The sequence below is a fragment of the Lepus europaeus genome, chromosome 13 (genome assembly GCF_033115175.1).
Source record: "Lepus europaeus isolate LE1 chromosome 13, mLepTim1.pri, whole genome shotgun sequence".
Classification (NCBI taxonomy): Eukaryota; Metazoa; Chordata; class Mammalia; order Lagomorpha; family Leporidae; genus Lepus; species Lepus europaeus.
This window is the reverse complement of record NC_084839.1, coordinates 22,290,263-22,315,638: the sequence shown is the minus strand read 5'-3', so window position 1 is coordinate 22,315,638 and position 25,376 is coordinate 22,290,263. Positions and strand designations below refer to the sequence as shown.

The 25,376-nt window shown below is 61.4% G+C and overlaps 1 protein-coding gene across 3 annotated transcripts in view; it reads left to right on the top strand.

Annotated features, from left to right (window-relative positions):
* Positions 1–25,376, top strand: part of DNMT3A (DNA methyltransferase 3 alpha) — a 94,736-nt gene that overhangs the window by 34,621 nt on the left and 34,739 nt on the right. For 2 of the 3 annotated variants that reach the window (XM_062209076.1, XM_062209075.1), the window contains exons 3-6: positions 4,167–4,271; positions 18,403–18,673; positions 23,793–23,836; positions 24,134–24,280. In XM_062209076.1, coding sequence (XP_062065060.1) covers positions 4,167–4,271; positions 18,403–18,673; positions 23,793–23,836; positions 24,134–24,280 — 567 coding nt within the window. Of the gene's footprint in view, positions 1–4,166; positions 4,272–18,402; positions 18,674–23,792; positions 23,837–24,133; positions 24,281–25,376 lie in introns of those variants that run through there. The other variant, XM_062209078.1, reaches the window with a different exon arrangement.

Sequence of the window (25,376 nt, the reverse complement as noted above, 5' to 3'; positions counted from 1 at the left end):
ACCCGCATGGGAGACCAGGAGAAGCACCTGGCTCCTGGCTTCGGATCAGCGAGATGCGCTGGCCGTAATGGCCATTGGAGGGTGGACCAATGGCAAAGGAAGACCTTTCTCTCTGTCTCTCTCTCTATCCACTCTGCCTGTCAGGAAAAAAAAAGAAGAAGCTGATTCGTGGCACTGACTTCAGCCAGAGGGGTGAGGGGACACCTGTCTCCTGGGGGCAGGGTGCGTCTGTGTGCGTGTGAGCTGCATTTGTTGAGTGGCCTGTCCTGTTGGAGAGGAAGGGTCAGGCCTATCGGCTCGGTCTAGGTAAGGGATGGGAGGAGGGGCCCAGAGGCAGCGAGACTGGGAAAGGGAGTTCAGGTTCGCTGGGAAGCCAGCGGGGAAGGTGGGCTGGGCAGAAGAGCTGTGTGCCAAGGTGCCGGAGAGGGAAGCAGCTGTTTCTGTACCTGCTGTGCTCTGCTGGGCACCCAGTGTGGAGAGAAGACCCAGGCAATCCAGCCAGACCCCAGGCCCTTCCTACACCCAGCCGAAGGGGGGGGGGCTTGCCCCTCGGGCCCCGGGAGCCCCCTCTGCGAGGGCTCTGCACTTGGGAAAGAGCAGGGAGCCCCAGCGCTCTGCCAGATGTTGGCGTCCGTCTGTGCCGTGAGTGACAGCTGCACGTGCAGGGCTGTGAGCTGGGGTTTGCAGGGAGCGAGGTGCTTCTGTGAAACGTCTTGGTCAGGACGCGTGGAGCCGGGAGGAAGTTAGCAGTTCTCGGGTGGCTGTCACGTGTCAGCTACTCACTGAATTCCCGCGACCGTGAAGCCGACTGGGTGATCCCCCAGGTCACAGATGAGGGAAGCAAGGCTCAGAGAAGTGAGACAGCTTGCCGCGCGCCCCGAAGTCAAAGGCAGAGAAAGTCCCCGCCCAGCTCCCGAGCCCAGCTCTTCCCTCCCCCGCTGGAAGGTCTGACTCATTCGGGCCCCATCCTTGACACATGAGGAAACCGACCTGGGCGCACATGTGTCCCTGCCCAATGTGTGACCGCTCTCAGCTGCTCCCGGGCCGGGCATCAGAGCCTCCTCTTCCCAAGCATTCGCAACGCCTCCTAACTCACTGCTCCTTCCAGATTTGATAAGCATAGTTTACATTCCTTCGCTCAGCCCATCAGCAAAGAGACTGAATAAAACAGGCCCCGTGACCGATGCATGAAGGAACCACTTGATACGCCTCCCTGGAGGGGCACGGCCCGGGGCCATCTGCTCACCCGGTCCGTGTGTCAGCCCCGCACCCGCAGCGCAGCGGGACGATGTATTCGCGGGAAATCCCATGCCCCAGGGCCTGTTGGGAAGCGCATGGGCCGGGAGTCGCCCAGAGCTGGGTGCTGTTGTGGAGACTCAGTTTCCTCCAGCACCACCCAGGGGTGCCCGAGGCCGCAGTGCTGGTACAGGCTTGGCACACAGCGCCCCTGCCTGGTCCCCGGCACGCCCCCTGGCCCACCTGTCTCCCGGGTTAGGTTGCAGCATGGAAAGCGGGTGAGGCAAGGACGAGGGGTGGCCGCTGTGTGCAGGCGACAGGGGTCACCTGTGGCGTCCCCAGAGGGGAGCCTGGCGTGTCTGTCACGGCTGCTTTGTGCCCATCAGGAGCTTTCACGTTGCTGATGATTTCAGAATAAAAGAAAGTCCTAGAAATTGTTCAAGGCCAGGGTTCCTAGACAGTAGGAGTTTCTCTAGAATCTGTTCTAGCCCCCGGGGAGTCAGCAAGGACCAGACCAGACAGGGAGACGAATCATTTGTTCATCTGCCCATCAAAACCCGAGGAGTAGGCACAGTGGATTCCTTCGTACGCCCATTCTGTGGACAAAGAACCTGAGACTGGCGCTGGTGCCGGCGGGCGCGCACGCTGGGCTCCTGTCTTATGCCCTGGCCGTGACCTCACACGGCCCCTGACGGTTTTGTAAATGCTGACCAAGACGGTGCCTGTTTAGCGGGGTGGATCAGACCAACAGCGGCGCCGGGGCCCCAGCCCTCCCACTCTTGAGTGGATCCCGCCGAAGCCGTCACAGGCGTCAGGCTGCGTCAGGGACCATTTCCTCCCTGTGGGGACCAAGCGAGCCCTTCTTCAATGGGGTGGCTGTGGAATCTCCCAAGGACAGCTCAGAGGCAGCAGGCCCACCTCTCCTGGGGCGTGTGCCCGTGGCCCTCCCTGGGCTGGGCCTTCCAGAACACCCACTGCTGGCTGCCTTCCTGCCCCCACTGCCTCTCTGCGATGCTTCCCTGGAAAGGGCCCCTCCAGGGTCCAGGGTCCAGGGTCCCTCCCCACCCCTGCCCCCCGCCCCCGCCTTCTCTTGCAGACCCTCTCTGAGCTGGGCTTCTTAAGGACTCCCCCTGTGATGCCTTGGTCCCCACTGCCACGTTGTTCAGCACAGCTGAGTGACACCACTCTCCAAGGCCAGCCGGGGGACTCCTGGCAGCTTCCTGGGGGCACCTCTCACCTTCCCCACCCCACAGTGCCCCGCGTCCTCCGCTCGCCTCCGGCCATTCTCCTACTCAACCTGTGCTGCTGAGGCCCAAGAGGACGTTCGCCCTCCACTCGCACCTCCTCGGAGGCCTCCGAGGCCTGGAGCTGGGCTGGTCCATCCCGCGGGTGTGCCTGGAGAGGCCAGCTGCCACCGCCGCCCAGCAGAGGGCCAGTGATGCTGTCCCCGTGGTCAGATCCCGGCAATTGGTCGCAGTTGGTTTCCATTGGCCTGTCCCCCACCCCCATCACCTGAAAATGCAAGTGGCAAACCACATGCTATCTTGAAGTCACAGAAAATGAAAGTTGAGTGGGACGTGGAGGGCCATCTCGGTTAAATGGCCAGGAGTTGCCCCCTCCCCGCCTCCCTCCCTGCTCCACGGTGCCAGCCGTGCTGGGCGTTCATGCCCCCCATCCCCACCTCCAAGGGCCTCAAGTCCATCCTCGACCCCTGACCCTGCGCCGACCGTCAAGAGCCACCTGCTGTCCCTCTGCTGGGCCAGGGCCCCCTGTGTCTCCTTCCCCAATGCCACTGCCGCCGGGGCTTAGTCATGCCGGAGCCGGGCTGAGTCAGAATGGACTTGTGGGTGGTTTGTGGCCAGGCTGGAGCAGCGAGGCAGGACTTTCTAGGTGTAGGACTGATGCTGCGCCGGTACCAGGACAGCGCGGGGGTGGGGTGGGGGTGCAGCCAGCGCCACACACTTCTGGCCCAGACCTAGGCCAAGCGGGGGGACCGAGGGAGCCGCGCCTGTGCGGTGCCGGTGGTGCGGCCCACAGGCTCCGGGCGGCGGTGTTCACAGTGGAGGCAGGTGCCCTCCATCTCCTGCGCCGTCCTCTCGTCCGGCAGCGCGCACTCTTCAGACGTCAGCAGATGGAATGTTTCTTTTCGATGACGATGGTTCGTTGGGTAGATCACTAATGTGATTGTTTGCTTGGGAAGATTTTTTTTTCCCTTACAAATAAACTCCTAGCTCAGAAGCAAGTCCTTTACCACAGTCTGTACTGGGAGTTTGGGGGTCGGAAAACGCAGCCCACAGGAGAGGGAGGTGGAGTCTGCAGGGCAGCAGGCTGTCCTCAAGGACCCTGAAGATGGATTTCTCCCTCTCTCTCTCTCTTTCTCTCTCTCTCTGTCTCTCTAAGGTTCATTTAATTATTTTGAGAGGCAGAATTATAGAGAAAGAGAGGGAGACACAGAGCGAGAGAGAGATTATCCATCCACTGGTTCACTCCCCAAATGGCCATAGTGGCCAGGGCTGGGCCATGCAGAAGCCAGAGCCGGGAGCTTCTTCTGGGTCTCCCACAAGGGTACAGGGGCCCAAGCACTCAGGCCATCTTCCACTGCTTTCCCAGGAGCATTAGCAGGGAGCTGGACAGGAAGTGGAACAGCTGGGACTCAAACCGGCTCCCATACGGGATGCTGGCATTGCAGGCACCACAGGACCAGCACCCCCCCAAGCTGTGTTTCAGTGGGGCTCCATGGGAGTCTCAGGGCTTGCCACGCAGAAAAGAGGTTCGTCACTCTGCGGGGCAGCAGCAACGTGTCCCAGCCTGGGAAGCCTGGCTGTCCTTGGCTGGGAGGAGTCTTCGGCTGGAGGGAAGCCAAGGCCGGCCCTGGGGGATGCACCTGTGGGATCAGCCTCTGGCCTCACAGGCTGTGTCTGTGCCCACAGGAAGGAGAAGAGCAGGAGGAGCCTCGTGGCAAGGAGGAGCGGCAGGAGCCCAGCACCACCGCCCGGAAGGTGGGCAGGCCCGGGAGGAAGCGCAAGCACCCGCCGGTGAGTGTCTGTCCGCGTGCACGTGCCGTAGTCAGTGGCCAGGTGCGTGTGTCCTGTAGGGACCTGGGGGAGTGGTGAGCAGCTGATGTGGCAAGCCCGTCCAGCTGCAGTCCTCACTCACATTGCCTGTTCTTCGAGCCCCGCAGCCACCCTCACACTCCCTTGTTTTCTGTAGCAACAACCAGAGGCCCCGAAAGTGCAGGCGACTGGGCTGGCAGGACTTGGAGCAGGGACTTGGCCGAGGCCCCTGACTCATGGCCTCACTTTGGAGGGGCAGCTGAGAGCTGGCCAGATCTCAGGCTGGACGCGCAGGCCCCTCCCTCCAGGGCCACATGCACCCCCTGGCCTACAGGGAAAGGACTGAGGCCTGGGGGTCTGCTGGTGGTCCCTGACAGAGGAGGGTCAGGGTCTAGGCCTCTGGGAGCCATGGCTGCTGAGGTCTGCGGGCAGCCCCAGGGGTCGGGGCTGAGCCCTGCAGGGCCCCCCCCCATGCCTTAGGTGCAGAGGGGGAGCTGTGACTGCTGCCTGACACCACGGACAGCTGGCTCCTTTCTTTTAGCCCCGTCCAGCTGAGAATGAGGGGATCCAAGGGCTCTGGCTTTGTAACTCTGCTTTCAAGGACCAGTTCTCAGCAGGGCTGGAGCCAGGGAGCTGCGGGACCCCAGGGGGCGGGAGGGCCGAGAGTCCGCCCGAACCAAGGTGCACGGCGGCTGGCTCTGCTTGGCGACGCGGCAGGGAAGAGGGGCGGAAGTGAAGTAATTTAACTGGTGAGTGATTTCCAACATTCTAATATTAAAGCAAAGGGATGTTTTATGGCCCGGAATGAAACGTTCACATGACATTGATAAAATGGGGCTTCAAAGGCGTTTCCACTTGCAGGGTGCTCTCCAGGGGGCACGTGGCAGCCCGGGCGGGCAGCCCCCCCATGCATAGCAGGCTCCTGCTTCCTCAGACCCAGGCGCTGGGCGCAGGGGCCCCCACCCTGGCCAGGGGAGACCCAGCGGCCCCTGAGGCACCCTCGTGCATCTCGAGTCAGAGGGAAGGCCGGCCCCGAGCGCCGGGTGAAAGCATGAGTCAGAGGGCACCAGGAAGTCGGGCAGGCGGGTGGCCCTCCGTGGACAGAGAGGAGAGGGCACCGCCCAGTGGGTGGAAGAGGCCGAGGGCCATCATGTGCATCTCCCACCTGGTGCAGGCTCCCCGTGGGAAAGAAAAAGCCCTGGCTTTGGGCAGACCTGGGTTCAGATCCTGCACCACTGCCTGCGTGGCCTTGTGTCCGTCACTGCCCGAGCCTTGGGGGCCCTTCCGCTGGACACAGGTGGTGCGGATGCGTTCGCCCTGCACCTGCGGCGAGAGGTTGGCAGGTTCAGGCGTCAGCGAGCCAGCCCCAGCGAAGGCTGAGTCCTCTCTGGCAGGCCAGCGAGGCCTCAGTGTGACAGGGGAAGCAGCGTCTGGATTGACTGCTTCCTGGCTGTGTGACCTGGAGCAAGTTACACGGCCTTTCTGAGCTGCTTCCTCGTTGGCAAAATACGGCTGTTTGTAACAGCTGCCCGGCCGCCTCCCACAGCGCTTTGGCACAGAGCGAAGTGGAGTCCAAACGTGCAGGAAGCCGGGGGGCAGGCCTTCCAGGTGGGGGCCAGCGTCGGCTTCTCAGCAGCCCACAGTGTGCGGCCTGTGCGAGTCGTGGTCTGCTGTGGTGCCACCCATGGCCTGGGCGACCCCTGCAGCCCCCTGGACTTGGGGCGAGGCCCCAGCGGGGGAAAGCACACAATGAGGGCAAAGCGGCCTGGGGAGCAGGGGCCTGAGCTGACGGGAAGGGACGTCGTGCTTCTGTGGGGGTCAGGTGTAGCCGGGAGCTCTCCCGCATCATCCTGCCAGCCTGCAGGGAAAGGTGCTTGGCTCAGGTCCTGGCAGATGGGGCCGAGGCGGCGCTGCCAGAGGCCTGGAGGCTTCCTCTGTGCACACGGTGCTCGGCCAGTCCAGACAGACAAGGAGGATTGAGCTGGGTCCGCTCGTGGCCTCCTAGCGCCGAGGCCGGAGCGTCTTTGGCTCCTTCTTCCTTTCACCTGCAAGGCCCATCTGTCTGCCTTCTGTGGTCACCTGTGTCCAAGGGTCTGCCCTCCCCTACACCAGCTCCACCCACCTCCCCCTGTGCCCTCCAGGCCCCGCCCACCCTCCCTCCACAGCGGACACAGCACAGGTACCAGCACCTGCTGTGGAGGAGCCGCCCCTGCTCAGAAGGCTTCTTTTCAATGCACTGTGCTAGAGAGAAGAGGCCCCCACAGCCCCAGGAAATACAGCCCCCCCCCCCCCGCCCCAGCTCTGTTCAGGCGTCTCCCGGGACTCTGTCTGCTAAGGGACAAGTTCTGGAATATTCCATCTGGTTCCTCCTCATCTGACCTCTCCTGCCCCTGCCCTGGAGCCCACTGCCACCCCTTTGGCCACACCCATTTCTCCCGCTGCCTCCCCTCTCTCCACCTGGCCCAGTGCCACGGCCCATCAAAGCCTTGCTTGAAGATGAAGCCCAGGTCAGCCGTCTTGGCCCCCTCCCCGCAGAGTTCCCCCTTCCCGACCCACTTGTAGCGTTAATGCTGGTGAGCACTCAGAAGACAAGTTCCAAGCCCAGTGAGGAGCGTGCTCTGCAGATCTCGCCCGCAGAAGCACTCGTTGTTACCTGCCGTGTGGAATTCCAGAATCAGTGCTCAGGAGCTTTGAAGTTGTTTGGTTTATTGATTGATTTATGTTTATTTGAAAAGCAGAGGGAGAGAGATCAATCTTCCATCCATTGGTTCTCTCCCCAAACGCCTGCAACAGCCAGGGCTGCACCAGGCTGAAACTAGAAGCCAGGAACTCAGTCCAGGACTCCCACACTGGCGGCTGGGACCCAGGGCTTTGGCCATCATCACCTGCTGCCTCCCAGGGCACACATGAGCAGGAAGTGGGGACTGGAAGTGGAGCCGTGACTTGGAGCCAGGCCCTCCGATATGGGACATTGGCGTCCCAAACGGGCATCTTAACCACTGCACCGAACACCCGCCGCTGGTGTTTTCCTTTAACAGTGGCATTTTATGTTTTGCAGAAGCATCCCTGCTCGGTACATAGAGAACTTTTAAAAGTGTGAAACCAAAACCCTTGGTCTTTGATCCCTGAGAGTTTGAAAAGCAGGTGGGGAGAGCTTGTGTCTTCCACCCTGGTGCCACCGAGCCAGGCCATGCTGCGTTCCCACTCCTGCTCAGTGTTAGGCAATCTGTCTGAAGATCGTGTCCCTCACCTCACGGTGACCCCCGTGGAAGACAGGTGGGGGCCACCGTCATTACCATCACGTGTCGCATGAAGAGACCCAGGATTCAGGACTTGGGCTCCTTGCCTCCTCAGCAAGCATCTCAAGGTGGCAAATGCACGCAGGAGTGCGTGGAAAAGTGTCCAGGACTGGCCTGCACACGCGGGAGGTATAACCGCGGGGAGCTGGCGCGGCAGCGGGGAAGGCAGCCAGGGTCTGAGGACAGAGGGCTGGGCCTGGTGTGTCGGCAGCTCGGCCCTGAGAGCCAGGATGCTGCCGTGTGAGCCGGCACAGGAAACAGGAAGCCAGCTGCAGGGCTGGGCGGGGCTTCGGAAGGGAGCTGGCACCTGGGCCAGGGCCTGCAGGCTGCCCAGTGCCCATGACGGGGAGGAGGGAGCTGGCGTGTGGGCCCGAGCCCGGGGGTGGGTGGGTGTGTGTGAATCCAGGCAGCTCCCTGTTCACCAGTTCCTGGGGGCATAGAGGGCGACAAGGGAGGGTGTGTGGGGCTGGCTGCTGCCTGGTCACAAGGCCATACGGCCCTGTGAGGGCCCTTGTGCTCCGTGGGTGGTTCCAGCACGGGGCACTGGAAGGAAGGTTTCTGCCCTTGCCCACCAGACCCTGGGGCTGACCGGCCCCGTGGGGCCCCGGCCCCTGTTTACTAGCTGTATGAATTTGTTCATTGAAGATTTATACCCACCAACTTCCTCCAGGGTTATTTTTTGTTCAGAAGGAGCACTCTGAGGTCACCTCTTGCTAAGAATAACTCAGGAGGGGAGGGAGGAGGAGGGGAGGGGTGCTGGGGGCTGGTGCTGAGCTCTGCTGAGCTGAAGCCCGCGCTGCTCCCTGTGCATCCGCCCCTACAACCCCGGGTATGAGTGACGGGGTCCAGGAAGGCAGGATGGCCCCGCTTCGGAGCAGAAGACGGGGGGGGGGGGGCAGCTGCGGGACGGCAGGGCGCTGCTCCCCTGCGGCTCCAGCCAGCAGAGCCGTGGCCCTGGCCGTGCCCGTGGGTTCTGCTCCGCAGCGGCTAGCAGAGAGGACCTTTTGGCTGCGCCAAGAGAGCTCAGATCCCTGCCTGCCTCCAGCCCAGACCTGTTCCTGCACCAACCCGTCCAACCGCACCTCCATGGCCTGCTGCCCCTCGGTTTCAAGCCAGAGCTTGGTGTGACAGGATTCGGGGGCCCTTGGCGGTCGCTCTCCTTGCAGGGAGCCAAGCAGGGTGCGCTGCCGCCGGCTCCTCTGCCTTCCCAGGCTCCTACAGACCCGCCTGCTGGCTCCCTGACCCGCGCCATCGCACCAGCGGTGCACCAGGGCCTGCTCCAGCGGTGTGGGCGCCAGGAGCATAGCTGGGAAAGCCAGGCAGACAAGCCCGAGGAGCGCCAGCTCGAGGGGGCCTTCAGAAGGGGGTGGGGGTTGGAGAAGTCGAAGAAGCCAAGCATCACCCGGCGACCAGGGCCTCACCAAGCAAGGCGTGGGGGAGACGGTGCACGCGGGCGCCGTGGCCTGTGAGCAGCCCTGCCTGCTGAATGGATAGGGCTCCCTTTGCACATGTACTCCATGTGGGTCGGAAGTGTGGGTGGAGGGGGTCTCTACTCTTTGTCATCTCTGAAAAACACATTTATCTGGAAGTTTTCTTTTTTAGAGGTGCGTTGATTTGAAAGGCAGAGAGACAGAAGGGGAGGGAGAGAAAGAGAGAAATCCTTCAGACGCTGGTTCACTCCCCAAATGCTGCAGCAGCTGGGGCTGGGCCAGGCCAAAGCCAGGAGCCAGGGATTCCATCCGGGTCTCCCACATGGGTGCAGGGGCCATAATCCACTGCCGCCTCAGGCACATTAGCAGGGAGCTGGATCGGTAGCAGAATAGCCGGGACCCAAGCTGACATTCTGATGTGGGATGCCGGCATAAAGCTCTGGCTTACCCCCTTGCACCACAACACCAGCCCCTATCAGGAAGTTTTGAGGAGGAGGCAGTGAAGGAAGTAGCACCCTTGGGTGCTCAATACATGCAAAGATAGAGGCTGGGTGGGGGTGAGTGCATGAGAGAGAGAGGCAGGGGGGTGAGTGCATGAGAGAGAGAGGCTGGGGGGTGAGTGCATGAGAGAGAGAGGCTGGGGGGTGAGTGCATGAGACATAGAGGGTGGGGGGGGTGAGTGCATGAGAGAGAGGCGGGGGGTGAGTGCATGAGAGAGAGAGGCGGGGGGTGAGTGCATGAGACACAGAGGCTGGGTGGGGGGTGAGTGGTGAGTGCATGAGACACAGAGGCTGGGGGTTTGTGCATGAGACATAGAGGCTGGGGGTGAGTGCATGAGAGAGAGAGGCGGGGGGTGAGTGCATGAGACATAGAGGCTGGGGGTGAGTGCATGAGACATAGAGGGTGGGGGTGAGTGCATGAGAGAGAGAGGCGGGGGGTGAGTGCATGAGAGAGAGAGGCGGGGGGTGAGTGCATGAGACACAGAGGCTGGGGGTTTGTGCATGAGACATAGAGGCTGGGGGTGAGTGCATGAGAGAGAGAGGCGGGGGGTGAGTGCATGAGACATAGAGGCTGGGGGTGAGTGCATGAGACATAGAGTGTGGGGGTGAGTGCATGAGAGAGAGAGGCGGGGGGTGAGTGCATGAGAGAGAGAGGCGGGGGGTGAGTGCATGAGACATAGAGGCTGGGTGGGGGGTGAGTGCATGAGAGAGAGAGGCTGGGGGGGTGAGTGCATGAGAGATGGGGGGAGGTGAGTGCAGGCAGAGATAGGAGGTTGGGTGGGGGTTGGGCTAGAAAACAGTCCCACAGTCTTTTGGGAGGAGCAGTGGCTGGGCAGAATTGGAAGCTCCAGGCACCAGTGACATCATAGCAGGGACAGCATCAGTGTCGTCATCCGAGAAGGGAGCAGACGGAGCAGGGGCCGTCTTGGAAGCTGTTTGAGAAAACTGGCTGTATTGAGGGGGAGCATCGAACTGAAATTGCAGGATCTCAGTTTTGTTGTTTAAAAAAAAATACCCAGTTTGATTTTGTCTCTCCCTGGCCCCTTCCCTCGAGTCACACACACCAGAGCCACCACCCGCGCATCGTTCATTCACACAGGTGTCTGCTGAGGCTGTGGTCTTCGTCGGAGCCCGGCCGCCCCTGCATCACGCCCCCGCGTCCCCGCCGGCACGCACGTCCCTGTGTGTTGCTGACGTGTGTCTTTTGTCATCCCCACCTACAGAGCTCTGTGCTCCCGGGGAAGGCCAGCCTGAAGACAGCACAGCTCCCCTGCCCCAAGGGCTTCCCAGGGCCAGCACCCCCCAAGGCTAGGAGATAATGGCAGGTGGCGCAGATTGAGCACACGCAGCTGGGACAGTGGGGGAGAATGCCTCCCGAGAACCTTCCAGAAGGTCAGGGAAGCACCATTCTCCGTGGTGGATCCTCTTCCTTCCAGACCTGTCGCCCGGGGCTGGCGGAGGCTGAAACCAGAAATCAGAGGTGCGGGGGCCTCTTCTCCATCCCGGGCCTTGCAAGGGCGCCCAGCACATTCTGGAGCCTTTGGCAGGTTGACTTGAAGGAGCACAGCCAGGCCCTGGGCTTCCAGGTGGGCAGGTGTCCCTGCTGGAGCTGGACTCGAGTGGACTGGCCACCTACCATGCACGTTGGGTCTCGTATTGTTGGCTGGCTGTGGCTCATGACAGCCTCCCAAGGCTGCAACTGAGTGACCCGTCAGGCTTCACTGAGCTCTGAGTCCCTCTCCTTAGACTCCTGGGTGGGTGGTGTCGGGGGAGGGAGGAAGGCAGCTCAGAGCGGAAGTGGTATGGAGATGATGGGGCCTGGAGGGGGAGCCTGGGTGGGGACCAGAGTGGCCCTTTCTGGCTGATGGTCCTGCTGCCCCAGCCCCCACGTGTGGCCCTTGTAGCTGCTCCATTAGGAAGAAGGAAGTTGGAGTCAGGGTCCTACTTCCCAAGTTTCAGGGTCTGGCTCTACTCACCCCAGGAAGGTGGGCAAGGGGCCTCTCTGGCTGGCTGCTGCAGGAAGGGCAGGGGGCGTGGCAGCCATGGCCCAGTGCCAATGCTGCCCTGCTTATGTGGACGTGATGGCTGTTTCCGGAAACCAGCATCACCCTGGAAAAATCCAGGCTGGCAAGGGGGCTGGGGCCCTGTGGGAGTGGGGGAACCGGAAGGAGCACGGCGCTCTGTGTGAGTGGAGGGGAGGGGCTCGCAGGTCTCTGTTGAGTCACCAGCATCCGTGCACATCCCTGTCCTGTGGCAGCAGGGTGCACCCCGACTGCACCGCGCGTCCCCAGGCCATGGCTGGCTGGGTGGCAGAGTTCCCAGATGGCACGGAATTAAGCTGTGCATCAGAGGCAAAACAGCAGGCCTGGCCCTCCCCGGCGAGCCCAAGGGCAGGAGGGAGGCCAGGAGGAGAGGGGCAGGTGCGTAGGCCCTGTCTTCCTTGCTTCTCTCTACCAGGTGAGCCCTGCAACCAGGTGCCTGGGTCCCCTGTCCCCTGCTTTGTTGCCTCACCTCTCTCTGCCTGGTTTTTCCTTTGTGTGTAAATACTACGACCCTAACAAAGGAACTCTTAAAAGCTGCGACAGGGGCTGTGGTGCAGTGGCTTAAGCCGCTGCTTGGATGCCTGCAGCCCACGTCTGCACGCCCGATTTGGGTCCTGGCTGCTTTGGTTCTGATCCAACTTCTGATGCATCCAGGGAGGCGGCAGCTGATGGCTCAGGTTCTTGAGTCCCTGCCACCCATGTGGGCAACCTGGATGGAGTTTGGGCTCCTGGCTTTGGTCTGGCCCAGCCCTGGCTGTTGTGGGCATTTGGAGAGTGAACCAGCAGGTGAAAGGTCTCTCTCTTATTCTACCTTTCAAGTAGATAAAAATAAATAAACTTTTTTTTAAAGCCACTTTTCCCTACTGGGAGCTCTGCCCTTCCCCTGCCGTGGGCACTGTGGCCTCCCCTGGGGGAGGCAGGGCAAGAGTTCTGGGGCCTGGCCCAGACTTCATGCAGAGTGGGTGGGGGAGTGGACTTTGGCCTGGACAGGTTCACGGCGGCAGGAGGCGCCATCTTGCTTTTTCTCAGGGTGCGTGCTACCGTGGAAAAAGCCAGCTGCCTCTCCGGGCCCCTCGGGCCCAGCAGGGGCTCCTTTTCTTTCTCTGAGTTCCTGGGATTGGTGAGCAGGGGCTTCTCCTGAGAGGCCGGAGACAGCCTGAACACGTAGGAGATGTGGGACTCGAGTGACCCACGCAAGCCGTAGGCCATGGAACCTTCTCGTCGAAAAACAGTGGGCAGCACCAGCCACCCCAGCCTCACTGTGCTCATGAAGTTCATTAGTTTTTTAAAAAGATTTATTTACTTGTTTGAAAGGCAGAGTTACACAGAGAGAGAGACGGAGAGACAGAAAAGTCTTCTATCCGCTGGCTCACTCCCAAGAGGCCGCAAATGACCTGGGCTGGGCCATGCCAAATCCAGGAACCAGGAGCTTCTTCCAGGTCTCCCAAATGGATGCTGGGCACCAAGCACTTGGGTCATCCTCTGCTGCCTTCCCAGGCACATTAGCAGGGAGCTGGATCGGAAGTGGAGCAGCCGGGACAGGAACCTGTGCCCACGTGGGATGCCAGCGTCACAGGCAGCCCCTGAAGTTCATTAATTTCATAAGTGCATGTGTGCCCGGGTCTGTGCTGGGGGCTGGGGAGCTGGAAGTGCAGAGAAATGAAAAGACAAACAGTGTGTGGCTCCCAGTGGAGGAGGGAAGCACACGAGCTGGACCAACGGGGCAGCCACACGGTGAGTGCTGTAATGAGAGAGGCTGAGAACGAGCTTGGTAAGCGAGCGTGGCATACCGTGGGCTGGGCCTTTACCCACCCTTGGGGGCGAGGCAGGCCCAGCAGCTGCTCGCACCTGCCAACTACACGGTAGGAGGCTGGGAGCTGGGGGCAGGGCTGAGGCCAAGGCTTCCCAAGACTGGCGCCCAGCACAAATCCCTGACAGGTGTGTGTGTGCCTGTCTGTGTATATCTGTGTGTTTGTGAGTGTGACTCTGTGCGTTTGTGTGTCAGTATATGTTCATCTCTCTGTGTGTGTACCTATATATGTGTGTGCATCTTTGTGTGTCTGTGTGAGAGAAACTCTGTACATGTCTCTGTGTCTGTGTGCATTTGTGTCTGTGTGTGTGCATCTATCCACTGGCTCACTCCCCAAGAGGCCACAAATGACCTGGGCTGGGCCACGCCAAATCCAGGAACCAGGAGCTTCTTCCAGGTCTCCTAGATGGATGCTGGGCACCAAGCACTTGGGTCATCCTCTGCTGCCTTCCCAGGCACATCAGCAGGGAGCTGGATCGGAAGTGTGTGTTCATCTCTGTGTGTCTGTGTATGCATCTGTGTGTGCCCCCGTGTGTGTGTGCATCTGTGTGTGTGTGAGACTCTGTATATGTCTCTGTCTCTGTGTGTGCACATCCATGTGTGTTCATCTCTGTGTGTGTCTGTCTGTGTGTGCATCTGTGTGTGCCTCTGTGTGTGTACGCGTCTGTACACGTCTGTGTGCATCTGTGTGTGCACCTATCTGTGTGTGCGCATCTGTACACATCTGTGTGCATCTGTGTGTGCACCTATCTGTGTGTGCGTGTCTGTACACATCTGTGTGCCTCTGTGTGTGCACCTATCTGTGCACATCTGTACACGTCTGTGTGCCTCTGTGTGTACATCTACAGGTGCATGTCTGTGTGTGCACATGAGACACGCAGACTTTAAAGTATTCCTTAGAAGACAGCAGAATCGTGGTTGTGGGCCTGAGTTCCTGCTTGGGGTCTAGCCACGTGAGCACACTTAATGTGTACTTGAAAGTGGGTAAAGTGGTACATTTTATGTTACATGTATTTTACCACCGTTTTTAAAAAGTTTTACAAAAGGCAGCCCCCAGGTTTTTCAAAGCCTCTTTTGACATCTGGGGGTGACTCCCTGCCACGGGGGCTGGCCTGCATCTTGGGCCTGACCCACTGGATGCCAGCACCCCTCCTCCACGTGGCAGCCAAGTGGATGGCCCCCAGCTGCGAGGCCTGAGGTGGGGGGTGGTGACAGGCAGCAGAGAGGCAGGAGGCCATGTCCCCAGGCTGTGGGGGTCTTGCCAGGAAGGAAGGCTGTGGTCACCAAACCCCGAGGGACCCCTTGAGAGCTGGGCAGGGTCTGAAGCCCAGCATGAGGTGTGATGGGCTGTGGGAGACAGGACCCTGCCTTACTCAGACCCAGGGTGGAGAAGTAAGGGCTGCTTGCTGCTGCTGTTCCTGTTGTGCCCCCCCCCCCGCCCACCCCCACGGCCACAGGCGAGGAGGGAGGAAGTCAGAATTGCAATTGCTGCTGATGGCTTCCACAGTGGCCAGAGGTAATGGGCACAGTGACAGCCCCAGGGGTCCCACGGCCCCTTTCAAGGCAGTGGACAAAATCAAAGCAAACGAGAGAGGGTTTACCAGTTACCTCTGCCCCGGCAGCAGTGCCACCATTCCAATTCCAAGCTTAAAAGCAGGAAATGTTCACTTTGAACCTAGCTTTGCAGTAATCAGTCTCTTGTGAATACTGATCCGGCACCTGTCAGTCCAGCTGAATCACGCAAAGTCCCTGCCTCCAGGAGTGACAAGCTGCTGGGGCCAGGGGACAGGAGAAGAGAGAATGTAGCTGGGGAAGGGCTTGGAGGTGGAGCCCAAGTCCAGGCCTGGCTGAGTGTGCCCCTCTCCAGATGGCCACAGCAGCCAGCGCTGGGCCAAACCAAAGCCAGGAGCCAGGAGCTCCATCCAGGTCTTCCACCTGGGTGGCAGGGGGACCAAGCACTTGGGCCGTCCTCTGCTGTTTTCCCAGGTGCATTAGCAGGGATCTGGATTGGAAGTGGAGTAGCCAGGACTCAAACTAGTGTGGATATGGGATGTTTGTCAAAAGCGTAGGTTCAGCCTACTTACTATGCATCAATGCCGGCCCCCCGGGGTGGTTCTTGGTGGATCAAGGGTTGTCCCTGGCAGGGGCCATCAGCTCTCTCTAATCCCAGAGCTTGGCTCATCAGAGCAGAGAGCACAGGGAAGGGGTGTGGACAGGTGGGAAGGGGGTCCCAGCCTTGGTAGCAGCTCCAGAAGAAAGGGACATGGGCTGCTGCACGGCCTGGGGGGCGTTCCTGCTCTGCCTGCTTGAGTGACCCTCAGCCTGGGCATGCAGGGTCTCAGACTCGCTGCTCCTGGGTCTCCAAGCTACGGAGCTGGTGGTCAACAGGAAGCAAGTCCTGGGGCGAGAGGAGGCCGTGTGGCCCTCAGGCAGGAGGAGACGTCTCGAGCAGCTCCATGGGGCTCAGAGTCCGTGGGACCCTCGCCTGCCTCCCTCGTGGTGCCTCTGCCAGGGTTCTGTGGTGCTTGGCCCAGCTGGACCCTGGAAGATGGCTGTTGAGGCAGGGACGGGCCACTCCCCAGGCTGCCTGCACAGGGCGACTGCAAGGTGGCAGGGAGGAGCATTCTGGGCCTGCGGAGCCCTGTTTGCTTCAGCAGAGAGGCGAGACCCTACTGCGTGAGGTGACAGACAGGGGTCTGCTCGCTCCACTGTCAAGCCTGCATCTGGCTTTCCTGGCTGTGATGGCCTCAGTGGAGGCCTCCCCCCACCCACCCACCCCACTCCCCCCCCCCCCCCCCGCCAACTTGATGCAGCCCCTGTGCACCAGCAGCCAAGGAGGGCACACAGTTTGGCTTCCCACGGAGCTGAGCCCCCACGCAGCCTGTCAAAGTCACTTTGCTCCCTCGGGCGGCTTCCTGGACCCGGAAGCCCTGGCAGGGAGGAACGCATACCTGGGAGGACCCTGGTTCTGTTCTGGGTTTTTTCCAAGGCCCTTGCCCCTGTTTGTCCACTCAGGGTGTTCCTCAGAGTTGAAATTCTAGATCCCTAGAGGGGAAGCAACCTTGGAGCACACACCGTGCAGGACAGGGGCTGGGGCCAGTGCTGTGCGCTTGGGTGGCACAGCCCTCTGGAGGGAACTGGGCAGTGTCTCCCCACACAGAGACACACAGGCCCCTTAACCTGGCTGGTCCACGTCTGGGACACAGGTGTGTACAGCCATAAGTGCAGGGTGCTCACTGCTGCAAAAAGCAAGTAGGCGGGAATGCAGGCCCACCGCCTGGGAACTTGTACCAGGAGCCAGGCCCACCTGCCCAGGGGGTGGAGCCATGCGCACGGGGCCTGCTCCATGAGAGGACAGGCAGAGTGCTGTGAGCGGTGCCTGCCCTTTCAGCAAACACCACCTTGGGGTCCGGATGTGTGTGTGGAAATACGTGTGTGTACACATGGAACCTGCACATCGTTATATATCATAGGAAAAAAACTTACACAGGGGCCAGCATTGTGGCACACCGCTTTAAGCCACTGACAGCAACTCCGGCACCCCCTACAAGTGCCAGTTTGAGTCCCGGCTGCTCCACTTCCGATCCAGCTTCCTGCTAATGCACCTGGGAAACAGTGGAAGATGGTCCAAGTGCTTGTGCCCCTGTAACCCATGTGAGAGACCTGGATGGAGTTCCAGGCTCCAGGCTTAAATAAACAAATAAATAAATCTTTTTTAAAAAATCTTTTTTTTTTTTTTAGCCTGGAAAATCTAGAAAGGATACTCACCAAACCATAGTGATTTACCTTGGGGAAATAATTTTGGGGTTAGGGAGTTAGAATAGGAGTTTTAATCCTTTAACACTATTCATTTTTGTGTGGTTTGAATTTTCTACAATACATGTGTCTTGACTTTCATAAACTAAAAAAAGAAAAGACAAAAAGAAACCCAAGGGGCAGTACCTTAAGAGCACCTACATCGCATATTGGAGTGCCTGGTTCAAGTCCTGGCTCCACTTCTGATCCAGCTCCCTGGATAAGAAACACACAGCCTCCACTGGTCCAGCCTGGCCATCACACCTGGCAGGTGGGGAAACCAAGGCGGCTGTGTCTGCGAGCTGAGCCTCTGGGGGGTCTGCTCAGCCAGTACTGGGCAAGCAGAACCAGTGGGCCCACTCAGTGTGCCCAGTGCCTGGGAGGGGAGTGGGGGCAGAGTGGTGAGCTCGGGGACCCCTGTCTCCTCCCACCCAAGATGGACACTTCCATTCTTCCCAAGATACCCTGGCCGCTTGCATCTGGGTGGCCGGGGACAGGCCATGCACAGACAGCAGAGGGCAAAGGGGGTACACAGCCGTCCTTAAAAAACCATGACCTGGAGCCAATCACAAAATTCCCGGAGCCTCAGGTTCCTGGGCTGCCTCCCAGGGAGTCAGAGGCCCTCAAGAGCTCATGGGCAAGAGGAGCCTTGGCCCCAACACAGGACTCTGCCCAGGGCGGGTGGGATTGCCCTTTCTTTCCTTGGTTCTTGTCACCTTAGTGAGCTCAGCTCTGATGCTACGGGAGAAGGCAGTGCAGCCCTTTGGGGAGCAGGGGGGCCCCATGCTCAGAGGGGTCCTGCAGAGACTGTGTGTTGCTCTCGGGGACCTCGGCTCTTGGGGTGGTCTGAGAGCCTGTGGGGACCCACGCAGAGGGGAAGGACACTTCTGTGTGGCCTCCAGAGGGCAGGCCAGCCCTGTTCCCCAGAACTGATTTGGGGCACTGTGGTCCACTGCTGGGGAGCCTGCAGGCGTAATGGACAGCATGGGGGTGAGTTTGTGAAGCCCCGTGTGGCCACAGTGGGCCACGGGGGCGCCCCTTCTTTCCCTTCCTGTTACTTAAGCTGGAGTCCACACACACACCTTGGCTTCAGAGGCTCAGGATCTCGGCCCAGTCTGCTTACTGCAGGGTTCTGTGACAGTCTTTCTGGCCAGAGGTGCAGCACTCAGCAGCATTCCCCGGGGACTCCGACCACGGCCCTAACCCTCCCCTTGTGTGTCTGTCTCCATCCTTCCAGGTGGAAAGCAGCGACACGCCCAAGGACCCTGCGGTCACCTCCAAGTCCCCGTCCATGGCCCAGGACTCAGGCCCCTCCGAGCTGTTACCCAACGGGGACTTGGAGAAGCGGAGTGAGCCCCAGCCGGAGGAGGGGAGCCCTGCTGGGGGGCAGAAGGGCGGGGCCCCAGCTGAGGGCGAGGGTGCAGCCGAAGCCCCGCCCGAAGCCTCCAGAGCGGTGGAGAATGGCTGCTGCACCCCGAAGGAGGGCCGAGGAGCCCCTGCAGGCGAGGGTGAGTGCCCGGCACAGGGGTGTCCTCTCTGGGCCCCACTGGGGTCCCTGAGGGCCAGGCTGGGGAGCAGGGAGCTGAGCTGCTCACCCAGGCTGAGGCCCGGAGGCTACTGGCTGAGTACGGCCTGTACACATGGTTTACTTGGCCCGCATAGTGTGTAAAATATTGTAAAAATTAGTTGCCAATATTTTAAAATCAAGAAATTTCACATAAAAATCTGGAGTTCTGGCTTCTCACACACAGAGACAAAGCTAGATCTGGCAACGGTGGGTGTGCATGATGCCAGTGGCTGCTACACTGGGTTACTGGCCATCCCCCTGCCTCCTTGGCTGGCTGTGTGCCTCAGTTTCCCTCAGATCCCGCCTGGCCCCTGGCTGCACTACCACGTGACCAGCAGCTCTTGGGCACTGCCCAGTTAGGTAGCTTCTGATGGGGGCGCTCGGAGTTTGGTTGATTGGGAATTTGGCCATGACTGTGTGGTACGCAGGGTGGGAGGCGAGGGCAGCGGGGTGAGGGTGGCCTGCACATGGCCCAGCCCAGGGCTCTCCGTCAGGGGACTTTCGGCCTGGCCCTGGAATCCTGGCGCGCTGCTCACCGTTCTCTTTCAGGTTAAGCCAACGCTTTCAGGGCCAACCAAGCTGTAAACATGTCAGTAATGAGGACAACTAGCATTTGCACAGGGCTTCGCAGCTTACACAGCACCTCCTCGCGCGTTCTCACATCAGGCCCTCCCAGGGTCCTGCCAGGTTGCTTTGCATATGTGCCTTTTAATTTCAAAACATCTTCCTTCCAAGTGCCCGTGATGGAATGAGTAAATTGATCCACTGGCAGAACCCATTTTCACACGCATCCGAACCTAATATTCCTGCGGAATAGACTATTTCCAGAAGAGAGAGTTCCAAGGATGATTTACAATATCTTGCATTTATTATTCAGCCAGTACTGATACTGCCCCGGCTGTGTGCCAAGCACTCTCTCAGGTCCTGTTGTTTGATTGACTCCATCCCAGGTGGCATTGTGCCCATCTGTAGGGGAGGGAGAAAAGGGAGACTTTCGGAGACGGAGTGCCTGCTCACGGCCCAGGCCTGTCCGCACCTGACCCAGGGCTCACGAAATCCTGGTCCTGTGCCTTCCAGCCTCCTGCTGCTGTGGAGGTGCTCAGTGCCAGGGTGGTTCCCTCCTGGCCTTGCAGGCCTCCTTGCGTGTCCTCACACTTCATGGGGTCTGGGGAGGGCCTGGGTGGGGCGAATCCGAGGCAGAGAAGTGGGAGCCCTTCCCAGCTCAACATGGTGCTCCCCGTGGGCAGGCGTCTCTGGGCATCCAGAGGCTGGGACCGACCCGTGGCTGGCACCCTGCCGCTGCCCATGCCGGCCGTGTTTCCTGCCTGGTGCATGGAGCCATGCTCCAGGCTGTTGGGCAACCCTAAGGGTTGGTTTTGGTTGGCTTTCAGTCTGGGATTTCCCCCATCTCCATTTCTATTGCTCTCGGGAGTACCTGCTTCAGCCAGTCAACAGGTGTTTACCAGACACCAGTTTAGTGTGTGCCAGGATCTGTGTCAGGGACTGGGGGAGCCCACAGGAACAGGAACCTGGTTCTCGCCCTCCGGGACCTCACCATGGGCCGGAGAGACAGAAATGCATACTGGGAAGCGTGTGTTGGTGCATGGAGCTGAGTGCTGCTGAGTGAGCCCGGGCTGCAGGGGGAGCCAGAGTCGTCACGTGGGGGCAGAGCGGGGACACTGGCTCCCAGGTGGGCTCCCCAGTGCAAGGGAGCAGGCAGAAGCCACAAGGCAGGCGTGGAGAGAGCTGGGGAGAGGCACAGGGGGCCAGACCAGGCTTTCAGGGTGGTGCATGATGTGAAAAGATCACTTGCCACCTGCGGCAGGGGGAGAGGTTCTGGGGGCCGCGTCAGGGAGCAGCACCTGGAGCCAGGTGGCCGTGGAGACGGGCTGGTCAGGCGTGCCGCGTGGGTCTGGGACTTCCAGACACTGGGTGGGTCTTCCTCAGAATTTGAAGTGCTAGTCTGGGTGGGGAAAAAAAAAAAAACTGCTGGAAGTCTCCTTGACCTCCAAAAGACAGCCCTGGGGACAGTGTCATTGGCCCCAGCTATCCAGGAAGTGGAAACACTTTTCTGGGGCCCCTGCAGGCCACCGTGAATGGCCCAGATGCTGAGCTGGGAGACGGGCAGTGGAGGAGAGGCTCTGCCAGGGGCAGCAGGTGCAGAGGCCGGCTCCCGGCCCAGTGGTCAGCTGACGCTCAGCGCATGCTCAGCTGGCTGGTTCCGATGAGGAACGACACCCCAGCCCGGGAGGAAGTAACTTGGCCGCCATCTCCTTTCAGTTCCCCTCATTCCAGGGCTCTTCTCAGGGGCCCCCTCTGTCTCCGTCTCCGCCAGAACCCCCTTTCGTTCGTTCCGACATGGCAAAAGCGGAGGTTCCTGTGGCCTGCGCACCCTCTTGTGTGCACGCAGGGAGCCCAGACTCTGCCAGCCCAGCCAGGAAAAAGAACCAAGGAGGGAGCGGCTGGCACAAGGGCCAGCCCCGAGCAGGCAGGTGATGGCAGGTGGCCCCGGCAACGTGGCTCTCCTTCCCTGCCGCCCACTGTGGGCTGGCTGGCCTCCAGCCTTGCTGCCCACAGCCATCCGCGAGCCAGGGAGGCTGGAATGTAGTCTCAGGCCCTGCTGGGACCTACTGAACCACGAGTGAAATATGTCCTTGGGATTCCTGTGCACCCTACAGTCTGAGAAACCCTCGCGCCCCAGCCTTGCGATCCTGTGAGGAGCACTCTTAGTGCTCCCCATTTTCCAGATGGGGACACCGAGGGTCCAGAAAGGCAAAATGACTCGCCCAGGCTTGTCCAGCTAGTGAAGAGGCAGGATCAAGGCCAGCAGAGAGCTCCTCTCTGCTCGGACTGGGCCCAGGGCCAGCCCCGGACTAGCGATGCCCTGAGGTGAACCTGGCCTCCGCTCTGTCCCGGAGGTTCAGGGTTGCTGAGAAAGAACCCGGGCCCCCGGCTGGGTGTCGTCCTGGACCAACAGGGAAGGGTCGCAAGCTGTGGCCTCCCCCGCCTGCTGGGCCCCAGGACGCCCCCAGGGTCCTGTTCGGGCCTGTCAGGACCACCCTGGAGGGCACACAGCCACCTGGCTCTGCCAGGGCCCGTGGGTCTGGTCCAGGAACAGATGGACTGCATGGGGCGGGTGCCGAGGGAGCAGCTGCCCCTCCCGGGCTCCAGCCAAGCGCGCGCTCTACGGCGGCCAGGGGGGCGTCTCACTGGGCCAGCCTGGACAGTGTGCGCGTGCGCGATCCCTCTGGGCATGCGCAGAGCCTGTCAGGGAGAACATTCCAGAAAGAAGTCAAACTACATAACGAAAAGTCACTCTGTTTGGGGGAGCACGGGGCTGGGGAGTCCGGAGTGGGGTGGGGCAGTGGCGAGGGCTGGGGTTCGGTCGTCAGGGAGCCCCGACCTCCTGTCTCCCGCCACTCCCCAGGCCTCAGCTCCCTCATCTGCCTGCCTGGGGCTGGACCAGCGTCCAGCCACCTGCACCGTTGCTGTCGGCCCTGATTTCCTTCCATGCTCATGAAGAAGTGATTCCGCCTCAGTGTCACAGGCCGCGGAAGGGCCCAGGTGGGGAACCTGCGGTCCGGCCGAGGTTGGGCAGGGGCGGCGGCCCAGGGACCGGCCCGGGGGGTCGCGCACGCCCAGCCCCCGGCCGCGAGCCCGCTGCAGCTGCCCCGGGCGCCACTAGGAGGCCCGGCCGGGCCCACCAGGCCGCGGCCGACCCGGGCCCAGCGCCCCCTTCTGGCAGCCCCGGGCCTCGCCGGGCGGAGCTGAGGGCTGAGAGGAGGAGGAGGGGGCCCCGCGAACGTTGGGGAGCCTTGGGCAGCCGGCCGCGGAGGGAGGCAGCGCGACGTAAAGGAAGCGGGGAGGAAGAGGCGCAGACGCGGCGGGGGAGGACGGGCCCTCCAAGGCCGGCCACGTACGCTGTGCCGCTCGGCCGCCCACGCGCGTGCCCGTGGCAGACACGTGCTTCCTCCCCAGCCGCTCCCGCCAGTCTGACCTGCCGGGCGCCAGGCCGGGGTCCGCGGGGGTCCGCGGGGGTGCCCCAGCAGGGCCCAGCCCCTCCGGCCCCGGCCCCGTGCCCCCCGCGTCTTCTCCGTGGGGGCGGGGGCTGAGCAGTGCCCTGGCGGTTTCCGCCCCAGGCCAGGAGATGAAGCAGGGGCTGTTTTTTCCGTTTTGGGCTCTGTCTCCCCCCGCCCCCGACACCCCACCCCCCACCCCACGTTACCCTGAGCCAGCGCCGTGACCTTCCTGCTCTGGGTCCACGCTCAACTGTGTCTCGCCATCAGAGAAGGGCTTTCGGGGGCCTGGATCCGGGGCAGGCCTGGGCAGCTGGCCCGCGGCTGTGGCACCGGGGTGCCGGGCCTGCCAGGGGCGCCGAGGCCTGAGGACCAGGCCAGGAGGGCAGGGTGCTGGGGGGCAGTCCGGGGAAGAGCCGCGGGAAGCGCTGGGCGACAGTGAAGGGGGACGCACCACGTGTGTTAATATGTACTGTATGCCCAGCCCTGCACCAGCACTGTGTAACCGCCTGCTGACTGCAGAACATTTCTCTCTCTCTCGGGGAGAAGCAGCTGGGGGGAGGTTCCCGCGTCCCTGCCTGGGTCTGCCCAGTGCAGAGAGCCCGCACAGGGGGCAGGGAGGCAGGAGGGACAGAGGCGACTGCTCATTATAGAACCCAAACATGCGGAACCTTGGAGAGCCCGGCCAGCACCTGATTTCCCAGAGGTGGACATTGATTCTTGCAGAGATGAGGTCACCCCACACAGGCACCCCCGGGCCTGGAGGGCACCTGGGCAGGCCCCGGGCATATGCCGGCTGGAGCCCGGCCCTGCTGCTCCTCACTTTGGTAGCTGGGGGTGGCCCGGCCAGAAGCCAGAGCCCAGAGCCCTGTGTTCCTGCTCGGCCCAGGAGTGGGCCCCGGTGCCCTCTTGCTCCAGGGCTTGCCGAGTCCTCAGAGCCATCGTGCTGGCCACCGGCAGGGCAGGGACCTCCGGCACAAGTGGGGCCTCCAAGCCGCTCCCGGTGATTCTGCCAGCTGACCCTTTGTTCTTCTCTCCCCACAGGCAAAGAACAGAAGGAGACCAATGTGGAATCCATGAAAATGGAGGCAAGTGTTTTCCTTAGTCTTGTCCCCCCTTTCTTTGCACGGTGGGGGTGGAGGCTGGGGGGAGGCCGGCTGTCCCCCAAGAGGCCAGCGCACCTGCTTCAGCACCTCCCCTTGCTGTCCCTTCCTGGTTGTGGGCTCTGTGCTCCCGCCCACCCACGCACCCCGCTCTGCTCTGGCCAGGAGCACGCTGAGCGACGTGAGTGCCCTCTGGGGCCCTTCTGGGAGAAGCGAGCCTAGGCGCAGGGCTCGAAGTGCCCGCTTTAGCACCCATCCATCTGTCTTTTGTGTCTGTCCTAGGGCTCCCGGGGCCGGCTGCGGGGCGGCCTGGGCTGGGAGTCCAGCCTCCGCCAGCGGCCCATGCCGCGGCTCACCTTCCAGGCGGGCGACCCCTACTACATCAGCAAACGCAAGCGGGACGAGTGGCTGGCACGCTGGAAAAGGGAGGTGAGGCGCCTTCTGGCCTGGGCCCCGACCGCCCCGCAGAGCTGGGAAGTTCGATGCCAGCTTCAGCCACCTTCTGGCACTGTTGTCCGGCCCTGGCTGAGCCTTGCTGTCCCCTTCAGGTGCACCTTTCAAACATCTGGGGAGCTGCTTCATCCCTGGGTGGTGATCGGTTTGCGTGTCCATGTACTGTAGGGCCCAGGTCTCGTCACGCGTGCGCCCCCGGCCCTTATGGGGCAGAAAAAGGAAAACCCAGGCTTGCTTTCGATGGGGCGGTCAGGAGGGACTTCTTGGAGGAGGTGGCGTCTAAGAACTGCAGTGCTGACTCTGTGTGGAGGGGGTGTGGGAGAATGTTCTAGGCAGAAGAGACTGAACAAACAGGCCCTGGCTCCTCTGGCAGAGGCACCCCTGGGGTGAAAGAGCGAGGGATAAAGTGGAGCCAGCCGAGGCTGGGGCAGCCGGCGGGGCTCGTGGGTCCTGCGGGAGGCTGCTTTGCGCCTGAGTGCCCGGGGGACCGTGTAGGCTTTCGCGTGTGGACTCCAGTGGCAGCGGGAGAAGGCAGCGCGAGGTGTGTTTCGGAGGCAGAATGAAGCGAGGCTTTCTGACGGGCTGGAGGCCGGGGAGTCACGGACGACTCCCGAGGGTCTGGCCCGAAACAGGGTGGGGAGTGGAGTAGTCAGGAGTCGGACTGGAGCTCTTCGAAAGCAGCAGCTCCAGCTGCTGCGCTGGCCCCACCCAGCCGGGTTTGTTGAGCTGCTGCTCCTGGGCTGGGGTGGTAGAGAAAGTTCCAGAAGAAGTGGGTGTTGACCTGCCTGTAGCAGGACAGGAGAGTTGTGTGAGAGCTGCTCTGGAGGGCGCCAGCGGGGCTGCAGGTCTGGCAGCTTCCTCTCCAGTTCCTTGGGGCTCCTGGCCCTAGGAGGAGAGAGGCGCTTAACCCTGAGCTTGAGTGTGGCCTCGGGATGGGGATCTGGGACCTGGGGCTCTTCCCTCCTTCCGGGACAGGGGCTCTGCTTTGTAACCCCTTGTGCTGTGCAGGGGTCTGCGCTTGTATCATAGGAGGCAGGGAGCCCAGACACTCGGGTTTCGGCCCCCAAGGCTT